At 48.5% G+C, this 18057-nt stretch overlaps 1 protein-coding gene across 1 annotated transcript in view; it reads right to left on the reverse strand.

Annotated features, from left to right (window-relative positions):
- Positions 1-17385, reverse strand: part of TG (thyroglobulin) — a 235968-nt gene extending 218583 nt beyond the window's left edge. The window contains exons 1-8 of the mRNA XM_019974011.2: positions 17319-17385; positions 16276-16384; positions 15748-15845; positions 14181-14384; positions 13381-13540; positions 4467-4573; positions 3866-4009; positions 3497-3682 (exon numbers count right to left, since the gene is read on the reverse strand). Of these exons, the coding sequence (XP_019829570.2) occupies positions 3497-3682; positions 3866-4009; positions 4467-4573; positions 13381-13540; positions 14181-14384; positions 15748-15845; positions 16276-16384; positions 17319-17385 (1075 nt within the window). The remainder of the gene's footprint in view (positions 1-3496; positions 3683-3865; positions 4010-4466; positions 4574-13380; positions 13541-14180; positions 14385-15747; positions 15846-16275; positions 16385-17318) is intronic.
- Between the last annotated feature and the right edge of the window lie 672 nt (positions 17386-18057).

The raw sequence follows: 18057 nt of genomic DNA on the forward strand, positions 1-18057 counted from the left end.
CCCCAACTGGGAGCCTGTGAGTGCTCCTAGACTCCCCCTGCTCCACCGCTAACACCCTTCAGGTCTCAGTGTAAGGAGGAACGGAGTCTGATGCAATGCCTGGCCACCTGTCTCAAGTTCACACCCTTGTCCCCAGACCACTGCTTCTGCTTCAGTATTGCTTCCTGTCCTGGGCTGAATAGTGTCTCCCTAGAATTCACATCCCTCCTGGAACTTCAGAATGTGATCTTCTGTGGATGTAGGGCCATTGTAGGTAAAATGAGTTAACATGGCATCACACTAGGGTAAGGCAGCAGTCACTCAGTAGTATCTGACTCTTTTAAACCTCATGGACTTTAGCCTCCCAGGCTCATCTGTCCATGGGATTTTCCAGGCAAGAGTGCTGGAGTGGGTTGCCATTCCTTCTCCAGGGGATCTTTCTGATCCAGGGATCAAACCCACGTTTCTTGAATCTCTTGCATTTCCTGCATTGGTGGGTGGATTCTTTACCACTGGCGCCACCTGGGAAGTCCATACTAAAGTGGGTTTTTAATCCTATACGACTGGTGTCATTACAAGAGGAGGAACGAGACACAGAAGCAGACAAACAAGGCAGACAGCCATGTGATGACGGAGGCAGAGTGTGGAGTTCTGCAGTCACAAGCCAAAGATTGTTGGTGTAAAAAAGAATGAAATAATGCTATTTGCAGCAACATGGATGAACTAGAGTATGGGCAACTAGAGATGGCCTTATTGAGTGAAGTAAGTCAGACAGAGGAGGACAAATATCATATATTGTTTATAGGTGAAATCTAAAAATGGGTACAAATGAACTTACCTACAAAGCAGAAATAAAAAGAGTTACAGATGTAGAAAACAAATTTGAGGTTACTAGAGGGCAGGAGGTGCTACAGAAGGATAAATTGTGAGACTGAGATGGATATACACACGCTGCTGGTGGACTATAGCCACCCCAGGCTCCTCTGTCCATAGGACTCCCCAGGCAGGAATAATGGAATAGGTTGTGATTTCCTCCTCCTCCAGGGGATCTTCCCAACCCAGGGATCGTACTTGGCTCTCCTGCTTTGCAGGTGGATTCTTAACTGACTAAGCCACTAGGGAAGCCCGACATATACACACTGCTGCTGCTGCCACTGCTAAGTCGCTTCAGTCGTGTCCGACTCTGCACGACCCTATAGACGGCAGCCCACCAGGCTCCCCGTCCCTGGGATTCTCCAGGCAAGAACACTGGAGTGGGTTGCCATTTCCTTCTCCAATGCATGAAAGTGAAAAGTGAAAGTGAAATTGCTCAGTAGTGTCTGACCCTCAGCAACCCCATGGACTGCAACCTTCTAGGCTCCTCCATGCATGGGATTTTCCAGGCAAGAGTACTGGAGGGGGGTGCATATACACACTATATAAAATGGATAACTAATAAAGGCCTACTGTATAGCACAGGGAACTGTATTCAATTCTCTATAGTGGCCTATATGGGAAAATAATCTAAAAAAGAGAAGATATATGCATAAATGATTCACTCTTCTGTACACTTGAAACTACCACAGCATTGTAAATCAACTACACTCCAATAAAAGCTTTTTAAAAAAGAAAGTAAAACAAGTACGTTTCTGGCTAAAAAACAAAAACAAAAAAGATTGTTGGTGACTATCACAACCAGGAAAAAACAAGGATTTTCTCCTGAAGCCTTCGGAGCGAGCACTGCCTTGCTGACACATTGATTTTAGATATCCAGCCTTTAGAACTGCGCAAGAATACATTTCTGCTGTTCTAAGCCATTCCATGGGTGGTCATTTGCTACAGTCGCCCCAGGAAAGTAATACAGGCCACTCGTCTCTCTTTAGGACACCTCAATGACCTTTAGATGCCTACTGCCTGCAGCCTGATGCTCCTGTTCAATCTCTCCTCCAAAATGCCTGGGCTGCCTTTCCACACCACCCACACAGGGCACTCTCCAGCTTCAAAGCCCTCAACAGCTTCTCTGAAAGCTGGAGGAGGAAGCCCCTAAGGCTCTGCTTGATATGAAAGGCCTCATGACCCGTGCCTTTCAGAGTCCCCCACCCAAAACAGGAGCTTCCCAGGTGGCTTGGTGGTAAAGAATCTGCCTTCCAATGCAGGAGAATTAGGTTTGATCCTGGGCTGGAAAGATCCCCTGGGAGAGGTAATGGCAACTCACTCCAGTATTCTTGTTTGGGAAATCCCATGGACAGAGGAACCTGGTGGGCTATAGTCCATGGGATCGCAAGAGTCAGACACAACTGAGCTCACATGCACACACACACACACACACACACACACACACACACACACACACACCCCCAAACATGCTCCAGCAAGTTTTTTGTCTCTCTCCTTCTCGAAGACTCCATGTTCCTTAGCACGTGTGAAAGTCACTCAGTCGTGTCCCTTAGCACACCAACGCCTATCACAGATCCTCCTCAACTAGTATGGAATGACCTTCTGATAAATTCATCATAAGTTGAAAATATCATTAAGTCAAAAATGCATTGAATTCCTATCACCATAGTTTAGCCCCGCCTACATTAAACATGCTCAGAACACTTCCATTAGCATACAGCTGGGTAAGATCATCTGAACACCAAGCCCATTTTGTAATAAAGTTTCAAATATCTCATAATTTGTGTGTGGGGGGGGGACCACACCATGCAACTTGCAAGATCTTAGCTCCCCAAGCAGGGATTGAACCTGGGCCCCAGCAGTGTGCCAAATCCTAACCACTGGACTGTCAGGGAATTATTGAATAACTGTACTGGAAGGGAAAAATGGAGTAGCTATCTGGGTACAGAATTGTTGTAAGTGTACGGGGCACAATCATGTGGCTGACTGGGACCTGCGGCTCACTGCCACTGGTTACCATCATGAGACAGTTCCATGCCACATATCCCTAGGCCAGGAAATGTTCAAGATTCAAAGCACTATTTCCACTGAACATGTATCATTTTTGCACTGTCATGAAGTCTAAAAGTTGTTAAGTCCAGCCACTGTTACGTCAGGACCCATCCATATTTATGTCCCTATAATTTCGCTTCCCCAGCCCTGACTCTAGTGAACACCTCTCTTTATTTTCGTCCTTCAGGAAGCGTCTTTAGTTTAGAAGAAGCTCCTCAAGCGTCACCTCTGCCATGAAGCCCTCCGGATGTCTCCTCGCCAAACAGGCACAGATAGAATTGACCTCTGCTGCCCTGTGCTCCTGGAGCTGTCAGCACACGCTTTTCTCATGGCACTGTACACTTAATTCTCTCCTCTCCTACTATTCTCTGAGCTCCCTGAGGGAGCAAGCATGTCTGATACGGGACGAGAAACATAATGGAAATTAACAATGATAGACAGGTTTCCATCCTGTTGAACTTGAAGGGTCTGTGCGGCACCCCTGGGAGGCAATGGAATGAATGTGATCTGGAAAGGTCAGTCTGGAGAGACAGATACAGTAACACGACCTGACGAGAACAAGGCGGGGAGGCTTGGAGAGGACACCCACCACAGGATGGAGGCTCCCCTCGCTGCCGCGTCCCCGGGATCTCCTGTCCCCGGCTGTCCACGCACCAGCATGGCCCTCCCTGCTGGCACTGTGCCGCCTGGTACTCCCCGTCCGGGTGGCAACTCGGTACGTAGGGGTGACGGAAGCTGGTGGCTGCAAACCGCTCCACTTCACATTTTGTGGGGCCTACGAGAGATCCAGGCAGGAAAGGCAGGGCGGTTAGTGTGTTTACAGCACGCGTTCTGCATGCTGGTAAAGTCGATTCAATCCCCACGCCCGCTCTGGTAGGACAGACACGGAGGCTGCAGGACATGAAAGCCAAGTGGTTTCCTCCTAGCGGAAGCACATCTGCCTCCAGCTTGTACTCACATCGGAATCTGCCGGAGATGACTAGCTGCACTGCTAGGAACCGTCTCTGTAATATCCGGTACAGAGTGGTCTCAGCGAAGGTGGAAGCAAGGTCCAGGCCGGCAAAAATAGTGTCGTAAATTTCATCGAGTAACAGCTCCAAACCTGAGCCAAGAAAGTAAGCATTTGGAAGGGATGGGTTCATTCAGAAAGGAGGCCCTGACCTCACCACCATGTAAACAGATATAAAGAGGCTAGAGCCCCCAATGGGCATCACTGTGCTTTGGGCCTGAACAAGGCTTTAATGGTTTCCAAAGTCAGGGTGGCTCTGTGTGGTTGCACAGGTTGTTTACAGCACAAGGGAGCACAGCTGAGAGAGTGAGAGAAGGAAATCCAGCCCGGGTGCCACTCGCCAAGCTTGGAGCTACATCTGCTCAGAGAGGGGGTTGATGGGGGGTATCTCTTCCCAGCAAAGACACCACGTGGATGAACAGCAGCTGCACTCAAAGTACCTCCCTTGAAGGTCTGTGAAGGCCATGCCCTCCTGCATACCCAGCACAGCCCATCCGCTGTTTCTGCTTTACAGGGAGTGACAGTTAGGCTCTCAGGGGGGTGTGCTTACCTGTCTCAGCCAGTTCCCGCCCTTGGCTATCCGCACAGTAACAATACCCAGACACCTCTGGAAACCTGCTCCGGAAGGAACTAAAGGTCACAAATGCATCTGGGAACCTGCAAGACAATGGCATTCGTGGTCATCACCTCACACAAGGCAAGTCATCATAAGCTCTCCCAGCAGAAATAAATTAACGTGGCCTCATCTCATCTGAGGAGGAGACTGTTAGACAGCATCACTGACTCAGTGGACTTGAATCTGAGCAAGCTCCAGGAGAAAATAGAGGACAGAGGAGCCTGGCGTGCTGCAGTCCATGGCATCACAGAGAGTCAGGCATGACTTAGTAACTGAATAACAACAGCAACCATCTTATCTGGGAACAAGAACTGTCTGCTTCTTTGTTTCATGCCATTTGCTCCATTATTCCTGTAGTCAACGTATTTTTTTCTAAATTGGTTTTCCCTGGCCAGAGCTAGGCTGGACCTGTGAAAATGAAGCTGTCCTTGACTGTCACCTACCAATTAGTGTTTTTCTCACTCGTGGGCTTTGACCAATTTATGCCCAAGTGTGTGTCTCATAGGATCAGGCAGAAAACAGTCAATCAGCATTGCATTAACGAGTTCCTTTACTAGAATAGAACTCTCGAGACCAAGGGCCAAGTGTGCTTTACAAACATATGGTACACATTGCAGATGATCTCATTCGGGGAGATCACATGACTTCAGAGCCCTTTACGACTTCTCAAGAGCTGGCAAAGAAGCCAGGCTCCACCACAGGAAATTCTTATGTAGGACATTTCCCAGTCCCATAGTCGAAGAAAACACCAAATCACTGTGACATCACTAACAAGGGCTATACTTCATTTCCATAAGTTGAGGGAAAAGATGCCTAAATCACGCCTGGCCTGACAATTGCTACACGGAGCTAATTGGCTGGGCTACCCACCCTAGAAGTAATAGGAAGCTCAGGTGATAAAAAGTTATACCCACGTGCAATGACATAGCAGCCAGAGAGGAGCTGCTCATCTCTATGTAACACGGAGAAATTAGTTTTTAATGCTCCATATAGCAAGTCTGTATGGAGAAGGAAATGGCAGCCCACTCCAGTAGTCTTGCCTGGAGAATCCCATGGACAAAGGAGCCTGGCGGGCTACAGTCCATGGTGTCGCAAAGAGTCGGACACGACTGAGTGACTGACACACACATAACAACTCTATGAAACCAAGCAGAGTATGTTTCCACCTGTATCTGGAAATATATTCCCAACCAATAAATTAGAAGAAGTATAACAGCAGCCCTCTGCACAGAAAGGTCTATTGCTGTGTGATACATTCGAGCAAAGCGTTGAAGACAACCTTCACGTCCAAAGCTATGCAAATTGAAAGTGAATTATGGTAAATCCCCTAAATGAATGCATGCATAACATTATGTAAAAAGCGTAGATTACAAAATGGCATGTGCATACACCACAATTGTTCCTATGCAAATGAACCAGAATCGGAAGGGAATATATTTCTAGGAACTTCTCAGAACCTCAACACAGAGTGCACATGTCGTAGTTAATCTGAAAGGAAATGAATACACAAAACAAAACCTATGTACACACGGATTATAGAATTATGGATTTTTTCCAGATTGTCGGTCTGTGATTGTGCGTACATGGGTTAAATTGAAAAGAACGTTACAGTCAGTGAGTTGCATGAGTATGAGTGTTCGTCGCACAGTTGTGTCCAACTATTCAAGACCCCATGGACTGGAGCCCGCCACGCTCCTCTGTCCATGCGATTTCCGAGGCAAAAATACTGGAGTGGGTTGCCATTTCCTGCTCTAGTAAGTTGCATAATAGAAGCTAAAGACACACGTGGCCCAATTGCTCACACTGACTGGAGGAATAGGACAGAAGTTCATTCATTGGAACCTGGGATAAATTCAATTCTAAATGTGTTAAAACAGTACGATAATCACTTCCCTTTATTAAGCATTACTTTGTAAAAAACAATCCGCAAAATGTTTAATAGACATTGACTCATTTAATCCACTTAACTGTCCTAAAAGCAAGGTGGTATTTTTGTGTGTGCCTATTTTAGAGGTTAAAGAAGTGAGGTATGTTGGCCACCATCTAAAGTAGTGGTGGGAGTTGGAGTTCAAATCCAGGCTGTCACCACCAAGTGACTCTGTTAGTGGGGTTACTCAGTGTGCTTGGCGGCTCCCTGCTCCTGCCCCATCTCCCGAGAAGCAGTCCTCTGCTCTGACACTCTTCCCTCTGCTGGATCCTGGGTTTTCCTGGCATCTAACAGATAGGGACGGGGCTCCCGGCTGGCCCGAAGTTCTGCAGGCCATCCCAGCATGAGGCACAGGAAGTTTAAACCACATTCCACCAATTCAACCCAAAGACCTACCTTGACCTTCAACTAAAGGAAAAGGGTGCTTCCCTTTTGTTGAATGAAAAGCAACATCTCAGGATGATGATCAAAGAGTCCTCAAGAAGGAAAACTATAGTGGAGGGTGAAATGATGGTGTTTCTGCATTTATGCTCAGGTTGTAGCCAACACAGAGTTAAAGAAATCACAAATAAGCCTACGTGAAATATAATGTCAGTCCCAACCAGGCGTCTGGTCTTGCCCACCTGCGCTGCAGGATTCACGCCCTTGGACTCAGTCAGACACTTATTCAGTCAGACACTTCCACCTCTCTCATGGTGGCTGGTCCCTCCAGATATCCAGCCTTTGATGAAGACCAGCAGATCCCCCCTCAAAATCAAGAGCTGTGATGACTCCCACAATGCCCGGTACACTGCAGACCCCTCTGCAGACCCTGCAGAGGGTCCAGTGAGCGTAACAGGCGATGATGAGTCCATGAGGGTTCCTGTACACGGTCGCTCTCCTGTTCAGGTAACCAGTCCCCTTTACTGCGTATTAAGGTGCATCGGCTCCTTCTCACTGGGTCATCTGTGTATCAGGAGTTGCCAGAGCATCTGAAGAAGTTTGGATGAGCTCTGTCACTAAGGACAAGTGCCGATAAAGAGACCAGTTGACTGAGTCTTACCTCGGATCACTGAGGCTTGATCACGGCACCAGCTCTTAACCAGGGTTACTTAACCAGAACGTACTTCCTTAGCCAGTGGTTAGGCAAGGGCCTTGTGAAAGATGGGGAAAGGGGGGTAAGGACCAGCAAAGCTTACTCCCCACCATGACATGGTTTTTTCCCTAAATTCACCAGCCAAATGGGTGTAGTTAGCAGCTGCTCTTTTCAAGAGGCAAAAGGATCTGCTTCAAATGGGCAAATGCTGTGGTCAAGTTCAAGCGTAAATCATCACCCACCATATCAAGAACCCACAACAAACATGTTGGCAAGTGAGACTTCCGGGCTCCCTGTGGCCCCATGGAAGTGGGTCAGCTGCCTTACACCACTTCTGCATGTGAATTTCCCAAAGAAATCTCTTCAGATTTGTTGAGGTCCTTTAATGGACCAGAACCTGGTGGTCTGGAGTCGACCAATAAAAAAGTAAAGGAGAAAGAAAGAGGTTGATATTCCTTGGTTTATGCAGAAAACCAATAAAGCCCCTGCACGGGGCTTGCTCTGTTCATGGAGGCCTCAGGCGCCCTCTCGATGGGGTGAAGGTGCAGAGCGCCTTCTCGAGAGGGTCTTAGAAGCCAGGGCAAGAAAGTGAACTCAGAGAGCCTCTGTGCTCCAGGAAATCAGCCTGAAAAAGAGAGAGGGAGAGAGAGAGAGAGAGAGAGAGAGACAGGGACCAGAGTTCTGATGGAGCAAAGGTGTTTTATTCAACATTGTGTGAGTATTTATACTGTCTTAAAAGGCAGCTATTTTCAGCAGAGATAAAATCAAAACTTACAAGTTATCAAGGAAACCTGAGGTCATCCATATGAAAGAGAGTTGTAAATAATCACTTTTACCATGTAGTTGATAAAAAGGAAGAGGGTACTTATCACCTTATAGAAAAACTAACAAAGGAAATGCCTGGATTCCTCAGCCCCCAGGAGAGGCTTGCCTCTCTTCTTAATTCCTGAGTATTCAGGAATTAATAAGGAACAGAGAATTCCCGACAGATCCAAAACAGCACACAGGAAACCTCCTGTTAAATGCTTCCTGACACAGATTCAATATTCCAAAAGCAAATTTGTGACTTTTCCTTTCCAGACTCTTCCTCTTCTGCCAACCAGAAACCAGACCTTGGAGTCATCTTTGACTTTTTCTCTCCCTCACCCTTCCTATCTGTTCCTTCCCCAAGTTCCATGAATCCCACCAAGTCAATATTTCTCCATCAATCCCACTCCATCCCACCATTACCCTCTCCATCACCTGCTGTGGTTCAAATTGACAGCCCCTCTCACCTGGAATAGTACAGTGGCCTCCAAACTTACAGGGTCATCCCTAGGTACCCACTGCTCTTCCTTAATTGCAATCCATTCTTTTTAAAATCCAGCTCTGATGGTTCATGAGATATCTCCAACCCTCACCCAGTTTTAAAATTCTTGATGAAATATTCAGGACACACTTAAACTGAAAAATTACTCCTTGCTTATCTGAAATTCAAGTATCACTGGCCATCTGGCGTTTTTTTCACCTGACAACCATCCAGGATACTATGTCTATACTTTCCACATAGCCTCTGGGGCTCCTGACACTTTGCCCACTGGAGAGGCTGGGGCTGGCACTGCCCAGGTCTGCTTATCAGAAAATTCCTGAGCATGGCTGGGCTTCCAGTAACCAACTACCTGACCCTTCCCATGACCTTCTTAAATCAGAATTCACTCAGAGACATGCTTGCTTACATAAAAGAAAAGCTCCCATTTCAGGGGTAAGTTTTTTGGTTCTTTAACAATAGATGCTTAGTCCTGAACTTTTGCCTTTAATTTGACTGCCCTCTGGTGGACAAAGCTGTGAATTGCGCCTCAAGCAGGCACCTGCAAGTTCTTTGAGAATTGTCGAACACGACTGAGCGACTTCACTTTCACTTTTCATTTTCATGCATTGGAGAAGGAAATGGCAACCCATTTCAGTGTTCTTGCCTGGAGAATCCCAGGGACGGGGGAGCCTGGTGGGCTGCCATCTATGGGGTCGCACAGAGCCGGACACGACTGAAGCGACTTAGCCCCATCAGCAGCAGCAGCATACGCAATATGCCAGCAAGTTTGGAAAACTCAGCAATGGCCACAGGACTGGAAAAGGTCAGTTTTCATTCCAATACCAAAGAAAGGCAATGCCAAAGAATGTCCAAACTACCGCACAATTGCATTCATCTCTCCAAGCCAGGCTTCAACATTTCGTGAACCGAGAAATTCGATATTCAAGCTGGATTTAGAAAAGTGACAGGAACAAGAGAGCAAATTGCCAACATCTGTTGGATCATTGAAAAAGCAAGAGAGTTCCAGAAAAAATGTCTACTTCCACTTCATTGACTACACCAAAGCCTTTGACTGTGTGGATCAATCACAACAAACTGTGGGAAATTCTTAAAGAGATGGGAATACCAGACCACCTTATCTGCCTCCTGAGAAATCTGTATGCAGGTCAGGAAGCAACAGAACTGGATATGAAACAACGAACTGGTTCCAAATTGGGAAAGGAGTACATCAAGGCTGTATATTGTCACCCTGCTTATTTAACTTATATGCAGAGTTCATCATGCAAAATGCCGGGCTGGATGAAGGACAAGCTGGAATCAAGATTGCCAGGAGAAATATCAATAACCTCAGATATGCAGATGACACCACCCTTACGGCAGAAAGCAAAGAACTAAAGAGCCTCTTGATGAAAGTGAAAGAGGAGAGTGAAAGGCTGGCTTAAAACTCAACATTCCAAAAACTAAGATCATGGCATCTGGTCCCATCACTTCATGGCAAATAGATGGGGAAACAATGGAAACAATGTCAGACTTTATTTTCTTGGGCTCCAAAATCACTGCCGATGGTAATTGCAGCCATCAAATTAAAAGATGTTTGCTCCTTGGAAGGAAAGTTATGACCAACCTAGATAGCATATTAAAAAGCAGAAACATTATTTTGCCGACAAAGTTCCCCATAATCAAGGCTATGGTTATTCCAGTGGTCATGTATGGATGTGAGAGTTGGACTATAAAGAAAGCAGAGCACCAAAGAATTGATGCTTTTTAACTGTGGTGTTGGAGAAGACTCTTGAGAGTCCCTTGGACTGCAAGGAGAGCCAACCAGTCAATCCTCAAGGAAATCAGTCCTGAATATTCATTGGAAGGACTGATGCTGAAGCTGAAACTCCAATACTTTGGCCACCTGATGCGAAGAACTGACTCACTAGAAAAGACAACCTGATGCTGGGAGGGAAGCGGGAGGGAGGAGAAGGGGACGACAGAGGATGAGATGGCTGGATGGCATCACCTCCTTGATGGACATTTGAGTTTGAGCAAGCTCCAGGAGTTGGTGATGGATAGGGAAGCCTGGCGTGCTGCAGTCCATGGGGTCACACACAAGAGTCAGACACGACAGAGCGACTGAACTGAACTGAAAAGGAGCCAGACAGGTCTATAAGCCACAGATTGTGCTTCCTAGGGTGGGTTCCTTAATTTCTGTTCTTCAGATTCCCCACTGTGTGCTAGAGACCATCATTTTCCAGTTATTTTTATAAATATTGAAGTAGATGAAAGGATCTCAAATTCCACTGTATACTGTGAGTATCCAACTGAACTTGGACTGAGCACACATCAGTTTGCATTGCTCAGCATCAGTAAATCAGGACGTTTGGAGATTCCAATATGCACACGGGCAGGCCATTTTCTAGGCCTGAGGTGGGTAGGGGACTGTAACCTACATTTGCAAAAGTTGGTGATGGATTCCCTACAAATGATAATAATTTACAATTTTCACAGTGGTTTCATAGGCAAGGGCTCAGCAGATCTTCACATGACTGATGAGCTGGTATTGTCCTTACAGATGGGAACACTGAGACTCAGAAATAAGTGACCTGGTCACTTTGCCAGCAGTGGCAGAGTCAGAACAAGGATCACAGGGCAAACGCCATGGGGTCAGACAGGTAATGCCAACAGTTGGAGCAGGAGGAGTGTGGCGCATACAGGAAGAGGCCCACAGCGCGGGGTGGGGTGGGTTGCACTTGGTCCAAAAAGAATCAGCTTCTTGGTGCCCTGGGACAATGCATGCAGTCCCCAACCTTGTTCTTTAGAATCAAGAACTCAGAATTTTGTGTCTTGGGCTGAACATACAATATTGCTATGTTGGACTATTTTTACCTGCCTGCACAAACTGAAATTTCACAGGATTCAATTTAAAATTTCTCAGTTTTGAAAACAGCATGCAGCTCGAATGAGGCTTGTCTCTGGGACAGTACCTGGTCACAGGCTTCCGATCCATGACCCCTCTGGGCACAGCCCATGGGAATTCCCTCTCATAGGAAGGAAACTAGTGGTTTTGAAAGCCAGACACATAAAGCCTCAGGTTCTCTAAGAGAATTCCTACCAGTATTTACAAATTAATATTATTATTTATTTTCCTTCACAGTGTTTTGATTATATCTGAAGTCTGTGCAAGCCCTGTGTATTGATAAAGTCACCATCGTAAATAACCGGAAGCCATCCAGTTATTTGGGCCAAGAGCTATAAAAAAAATACCATTTTTATATTTGTTATATAAATCTTTAAGCTTAAATAAGCTTAATAGGTGCACACATACATGCCATTTATAAGAATGCATCAATGCGGTCCACATTTTTCCTTTTCTGGGGATTCTCCTCTCCTGACTCCTCCTCCTCCACAGCAACCTGACCCTCAAGGTGGCTGAGGGAACCACCCAGTATGTGTTCATTCATGTAATTCTCTGTCCTCACCGAATCCGATACAGACACAAGCACCATCATATAATCATATACATGCACTTAGATTAGGACCTGTTTGCTTGTCTGTGTTCTAAAAACTAAATCCTCTTATATTATGTGCACCTTGTATCTTACACGATATTATCATAATGTGCTGCACGACCCACTCCAAATCAACAGATGCAGTCTGAGTGCATTCTGTTTAAGGGCTGCGGAAATATTTACAGTGGCTTCCCTGATAGTTCAGTTGGTAAAGAATCCACCTGCAATGCAGGAGACTCCAATTCGATTCCTGGGTTAGGAAGACCCCTTGCCGAAGGGATAGGTTAACCCACTCCAGTATTCTTGGGCTTCCCTGGTGGCTCCGATGGTAAGGAATCTGCCTGCAATGCCAGAGACTTGGGTTCAATCTCTGCATTGGGAAGATTCCCTGCAGAAGGGCATGGCAACCCACTCCAGTATTCTTGCCTGGAGAGTCCCCATGGACAGAAGAGCCTGGCGGGCTGCAGTCTATGGCGTCGCAAAGAGTCGGACACGACTGAGTGACTAAACACAGCACAGCATGCTTTTATCCAGACACCCACCTGGGGTTGTCAATCACTCTGTTCCCAGTTTTTGGCCTCAATTAAAAAAAAAAAAAACAAAACGATGCAGTGGACATTCTGCTGCTGCTGCTACTACTAAGTCACTTCAGTTGTGTCTGACTCTGTGCGACCCCATAGACGGCAGCCCACCAGGCTCCACCGTCCCTGGGATTCTCCAGGCAGAAACACTGGAGTGGGTTGCCATTTCCTTCTCCAATGCATGGACATTCTAGTACATCCTAATAAAGAATCTTCATATTCTGGTGTTTTCATCTCTGTAGGCTGGCTGGGCCAGAGGGCTCGTGTATTTTAGTTGAATAGTATTGCCAGCTTGTTTTGTGGGAGACGCCGTGGGCCTTCAGTGTCCGTCACGGGAAAGTGAACAGGAGGCCTCTCTCAGGTCGCATGGGCTGAGTGTGTCACACACACCCTTGCCAGCGCCCAGCCCTGCAGACAGCAGGAGCCTGGGCGGGAGACCAGAAGGCGTGGGCCGTGCTGGGCACACCCGGGGGCCCTTACCTGCTGTAGCTGTGGACCAGGTCGAAAATCATCATGTCTGTGGTGTTGACGAACTTGCACTGCACCGGCCTGAAGGCCCCATCTGGGGAACACTGGGGTGGCGACCTGTCGCCCACGCCATGGAGGAGACGGCGGTTTCTTATCTCACAGCTCCTTGGACCTAAACGTTTCCAAGGAAACAATTTAAATCTATTTACTTTTGGTTAATCTTTATTGGCGTCTAGTTGCTTTACAATGTTGTGCTGTTTCCTGCTGCACAGCAGAGTGAATCGGCTCTGTATTTACATATGTCCTCTGCTTGTTGGATTTCCTTCCCATGTGGGTCACCGCAGAGCACTGAGCAGAGCTGACTGTCCTACACGTAGATGCTCATTCGTCATCTATTTTATACGTAATATCAAGAGTGTATGGGTGTCAGTTCCAATCTCCCAATTCCTCCCGCCACCCCCGTCTTTTCCCCCTTGGTGTCCATAGGTTTAGGAAACAATTGCTAATCCTTCCATACGAGGAGGCGTATGTGCTTCTGCACATGTGCTTGTGCTCCTACTACACACACGAGAGCTTCCCGAACAGGGACGAAGGCCTGATGCTCCCGGAAATCCTACTTGTTAAGCCTGTGAATACTGTGGTCCACGGCGCAGAACTGGAAGGGAGAAAACCTTCCTAAAATGCCTTCCTTTGCGTGCTGAAGGCCAGGTCCCCTGCCTTTCCTTGGGGAGCCCTCACCCCGTTTCGGTCAGCTGTGGGAGGCTGCCCCGGGCCTCCGCCTCCCCCAGGGCCCCGATGCTGGTGGTGCTTACACCGCGCCGGCCTCCCCCGCTGGCGGGTGCCGTACACCTCCATTCCTTCCGCGTCCACACACCAGCACTGCCGCCGCCGCAGATCGCACTGCACAGGCGAGTAATCCCCTGAATCCTGACACTGGGGTAGGTAGGACGTGGCTGTGCTGTTGATGTAGCTGCTGAGCAAAATCTGCTGCTTCTGCAGCTGGCAGAACGACAGACCTGCAGCGGCAAAGAGCGGTGTCAGAGGGTGAGGGCACCATGCAGGGGTCCGAGCCCGGAGGACCACGCGCTATCCCTAGGGGCGGGAAGGCAGGGTGGTCCTTCCCACCAACCAAGGAGGCTCCATGAGCTGGCAGCAGCCTCAGGGCCAGCGTTCCGCCTGCCCAACTCTACATCCCAGGATTTCTTCTGACATCCGGCGGGCCGAGCTGGAAAGAGCAGATTTCATTGTGTCCCTTCAGTCCATGGGAGACCCCAACAGCCCTAGAGCTGAAGAGGTGGGGTGTGAAGGGAGCACAGGCTGGCTATTGATATCTTGTCTGAATACGAATTTCCCGCACAGTCTTGTGAGGGAAAGAAGACTCCCTGGGGGGAGTCTTCACCCCTCTGTGCCCGACTTGCCTTCTCTATAGAATTAAAGTACAACTCGTGGGAAAGACCCTGATGCTGGGAAAGACTGAAGGCAAAAGGATAAAGGGATGGCAGAGCATGGTTAGATAGCATCACCGACTCGATGGACATGAATTTGAGCAAACTCCGGGAGATAGTGGAAGACAGAGGAGCCTGGCGTGCTGCAGTCTCTAGGGTTGCAAAGATTCGGACATGACTTAGCGACTGAACAACAAGCCTACTTCAGGTGCGTGAGGACTATTTACACTGGTGATTGCTGCTCCCACTCAGTACCTACTGGGGGCCAGGTGTCTTTTGCGCAATTTAAATCCTCACGACCATCAGAGCTGACCCTACAGCAGCTCCTGTATTCATGTTACAGACAAGGAACTGGAGTTCAGTGGGAGCGGGGCACCCAACAGAGGTCACTCGGCAGGACCTCGGGAGTCAGCTTGCTCCCCAAGCCAGCGAGCTGGCCCCCGAAACCAGCGCTGCAATGGAGCTTGGCTCTTTTACAGGATAACTGGTTTGAAGCTCGATCTCACCATTTTAAGATGAGCGGCTTAAACCGACCCTTGTTTTAGCTTTACTGTGACACGCTTCTTTGACCACTCATCATAGCAATGATTTTAACAGGCAAGTTTTTGCCTTAAGTCTCAAATCTTAGAAACACCCCAGTGGAGAAAACACTTCCTGCGCAAGAGGGTGCTTTCTGGTTTCAGAGGACTTTGAAGTCTTTTCCCTGATGCATCCTTAGCGTCAGATATGGGGCCTGGCACAGGGGGACGTCAGAGGCTACTTGCTGAACACTTGATTGTCCTATTGATTTTCACAGCAGTCCCGTAGGAGGTAGGGCCTAATTCAAAGAGGATGATCCCGCAGCCCAGAGGGAGACTAGCCCTGGATGCACCCGAGCCCAGAGCTGTACCCAGGGTGTGAGCTGCCCCTCGCAGTGCCTCCCCTTCCTACTTACAGGCCGCAGGCCGCCCGGGCTGCCGGCTACCAGGCACTTCCCTGCCATCAGCGTCCACACACCAGCAGGAGGCCCCATCCTTCCCACACTGGACAGTCCTGGGGACAGGAGCCACAGTCAGGTACCCTTCTTCCTTCTCCTTCCCTCCACTCTTTAATTCATTTCAGTTAGGAAAAAGACTGGTGTGGAGCGGGACTGGTGACTCCAGTTGAAGTCAGGGAGGAGAGGGGGCATCTGAGCGTAAATCGTTGGATCATTGGAAAGTAAATCACTGCCGCTGCCACCACCCCATTCACCCTTGTTAAAACAATTACAGTAAAAAGTTTTGGCAGGAAAGGAAGGGACATCTTTGGTTCTGGCTGGAAGGAAGCATGGATTGGGGCAACAGAGGTCGGATGACTCGGTGTTGATGGGTCTGGGGAGCGCTCCAGTGACAGTGGTCACAGGTCAGTTTCAAGGAGTGGGGCGGGGACAGGAAGAAGATGGGTTTTAAGGCCCCTGGGTCTGCATGGCTGGAGGAGGCCTTACTGGAAGCTGCCGTCCTCGGCGCACTGGGGGACATAGTCTTCTCGCTTCAGAAAAGCCCTCTCCCTCTGCAGCTCGCATGGGCGGAGAGGCTGGGCATCCACCTGGTACTCTGCACAAAGGAAGTGATGCCGCTCATGAGAGAGAATCTGCTGCCTGGATTCCAGTAACGGAGACGGGCTCGCTGAAGACACAGACGCTCTTCCGGGTTTTATTTCTACCACCATCGGCAAGTATATTTCAACTCGCAGTTTTGCAGCTACTCACAAGTTTGACATCAACTCTCCTGATCCCCTGGGAGGTGATATCACCGTCTTACCCAGGTGGCCCTGAGACTTGGCCGGGAAAGTAGCCTGTTCAGGATCACACCACTGGCAAGAGAAGGATTCACAGTGGACCCTCAGACTGTGCGTTCCCCAAGACCACGGTTGGGTCAGAGAACACTGTAAAAGAGGTGCTCTTGAGTTTATCCAGGCACTCCTTGCAGACAGAGCACCTTCCTGGCCTCGATGGAGAATGCATGTAATGTGCAAGGCCTTATTAAGAAATCACAGTCACAACTGCTTCATTTCCAGAGAGGAAACAAGCTGAGACTTTATTCAAAGTCAACGCTAAGTGGCTGAGCCTCAGCTATAATAGAACTCAGGTCTATTTCACACCACGGGTAGATTTGTGGTTTTCATTACCTGCTAATACCCCACATGGACAACCTAGGACTTGAGATTGTAAAGATAATTTCAAAAACAAACAAACAAAAAAACCAGTCAATCCCAGCATTTGCTAACAGGGTGGGGTGAGGGGAACTAGAATCCAACTGGGAAGATCTAGTTTCCCATCTCCTGTCCACCGATCACTGACTCTGTGACTTCTCAGACCCTCTGTCTCTTCATCTGAAAAGGAAAGAGTGCATAACTGACCTCGGGACACTGAGGATTAAATGAGGTCACAAATGTTCCACGGCCCTGGGGCAGGTCCTGGCTAACAAGGAGTTGGCCTGAGAGGTCCCTCCCGACCCGATGCTCTGAGACCGCAGGGTCAGAACTTACCAAAGATGTTGGCGGATGCCAAGCAGATTAAGTCCAGCAGACCGAAGACCCATAGGGCCAGGGCCATCTTGGGAGCCCTTCCAGGGAGAAGGGTTAGAAGCTGCTGCCCACCTTAGGGCTCTGGCCAAGGAGCCTTTATAGCACTGCTGTGGGTACTTAGCCCCCACCCACAGGCACTCAGGGAAGCAGGGCCCACCCTGTTTTCTCTGCTGGTCACAAGGAGGTCCTCCACCTGCGTCTGTTCCCCTGGAGGACACTCATGTGGCCAGTGTGGGGTGAAAATCTTGTGGAGGCTGTAGGGGAGCAGAACCAGGGACGAGTGTGTGTGAAAGTCGCTCAGTCACATCTGACTCTCTGAGACCCCATGGACTGCATCCCGCCAGGCTCCTCTGTCCATGGGATTCTCCAGGCCAGAATACTGGAGTGGGTAGCCATTCCCTTCTCCAGGGGATCTTCCCAACCCAGGGATCAAACCCAGGTCTCCCGCATTGCAGGTGGATTCTTGACCATCTGAGCCACCAAGGAAGAACTGGGGGCGTGGCTTCATAATTCATCTTCAGGGGTAAAGGCCAAAGTTAACAACTTGGTGGGCCACACGTTCAGGCCCACCGTGAAAGAAACACAATGCTCCCTCCCTCCTCATCCATGCTCCTTCCTTCCCTCCTAGCAATGTTTCTTTAGAGTCTGATAGAGAAGCAGACACTATTCTAGGCCATGAGGATATGGCAGGGAACAAAAC

The sequence above is a fragment of the Bos indicus genome, chromosome 14 (assembly GCF_029378745.1).
Source record: "Bos indicus isolate NIAB-ARS_2022 breed Sahiwal x Tharparkar chromosome 14, NIAB-ARS_B.indTharparkar_mat_pri_1.0, whole genome shotgun sequence".
In the NCBI taxonomy this organism is placed as follows: Eukaryota; Metazoa; Chordata; class Mammalia; order Artiodactyla; family Bovidae; genus Bos; species Bos indicus.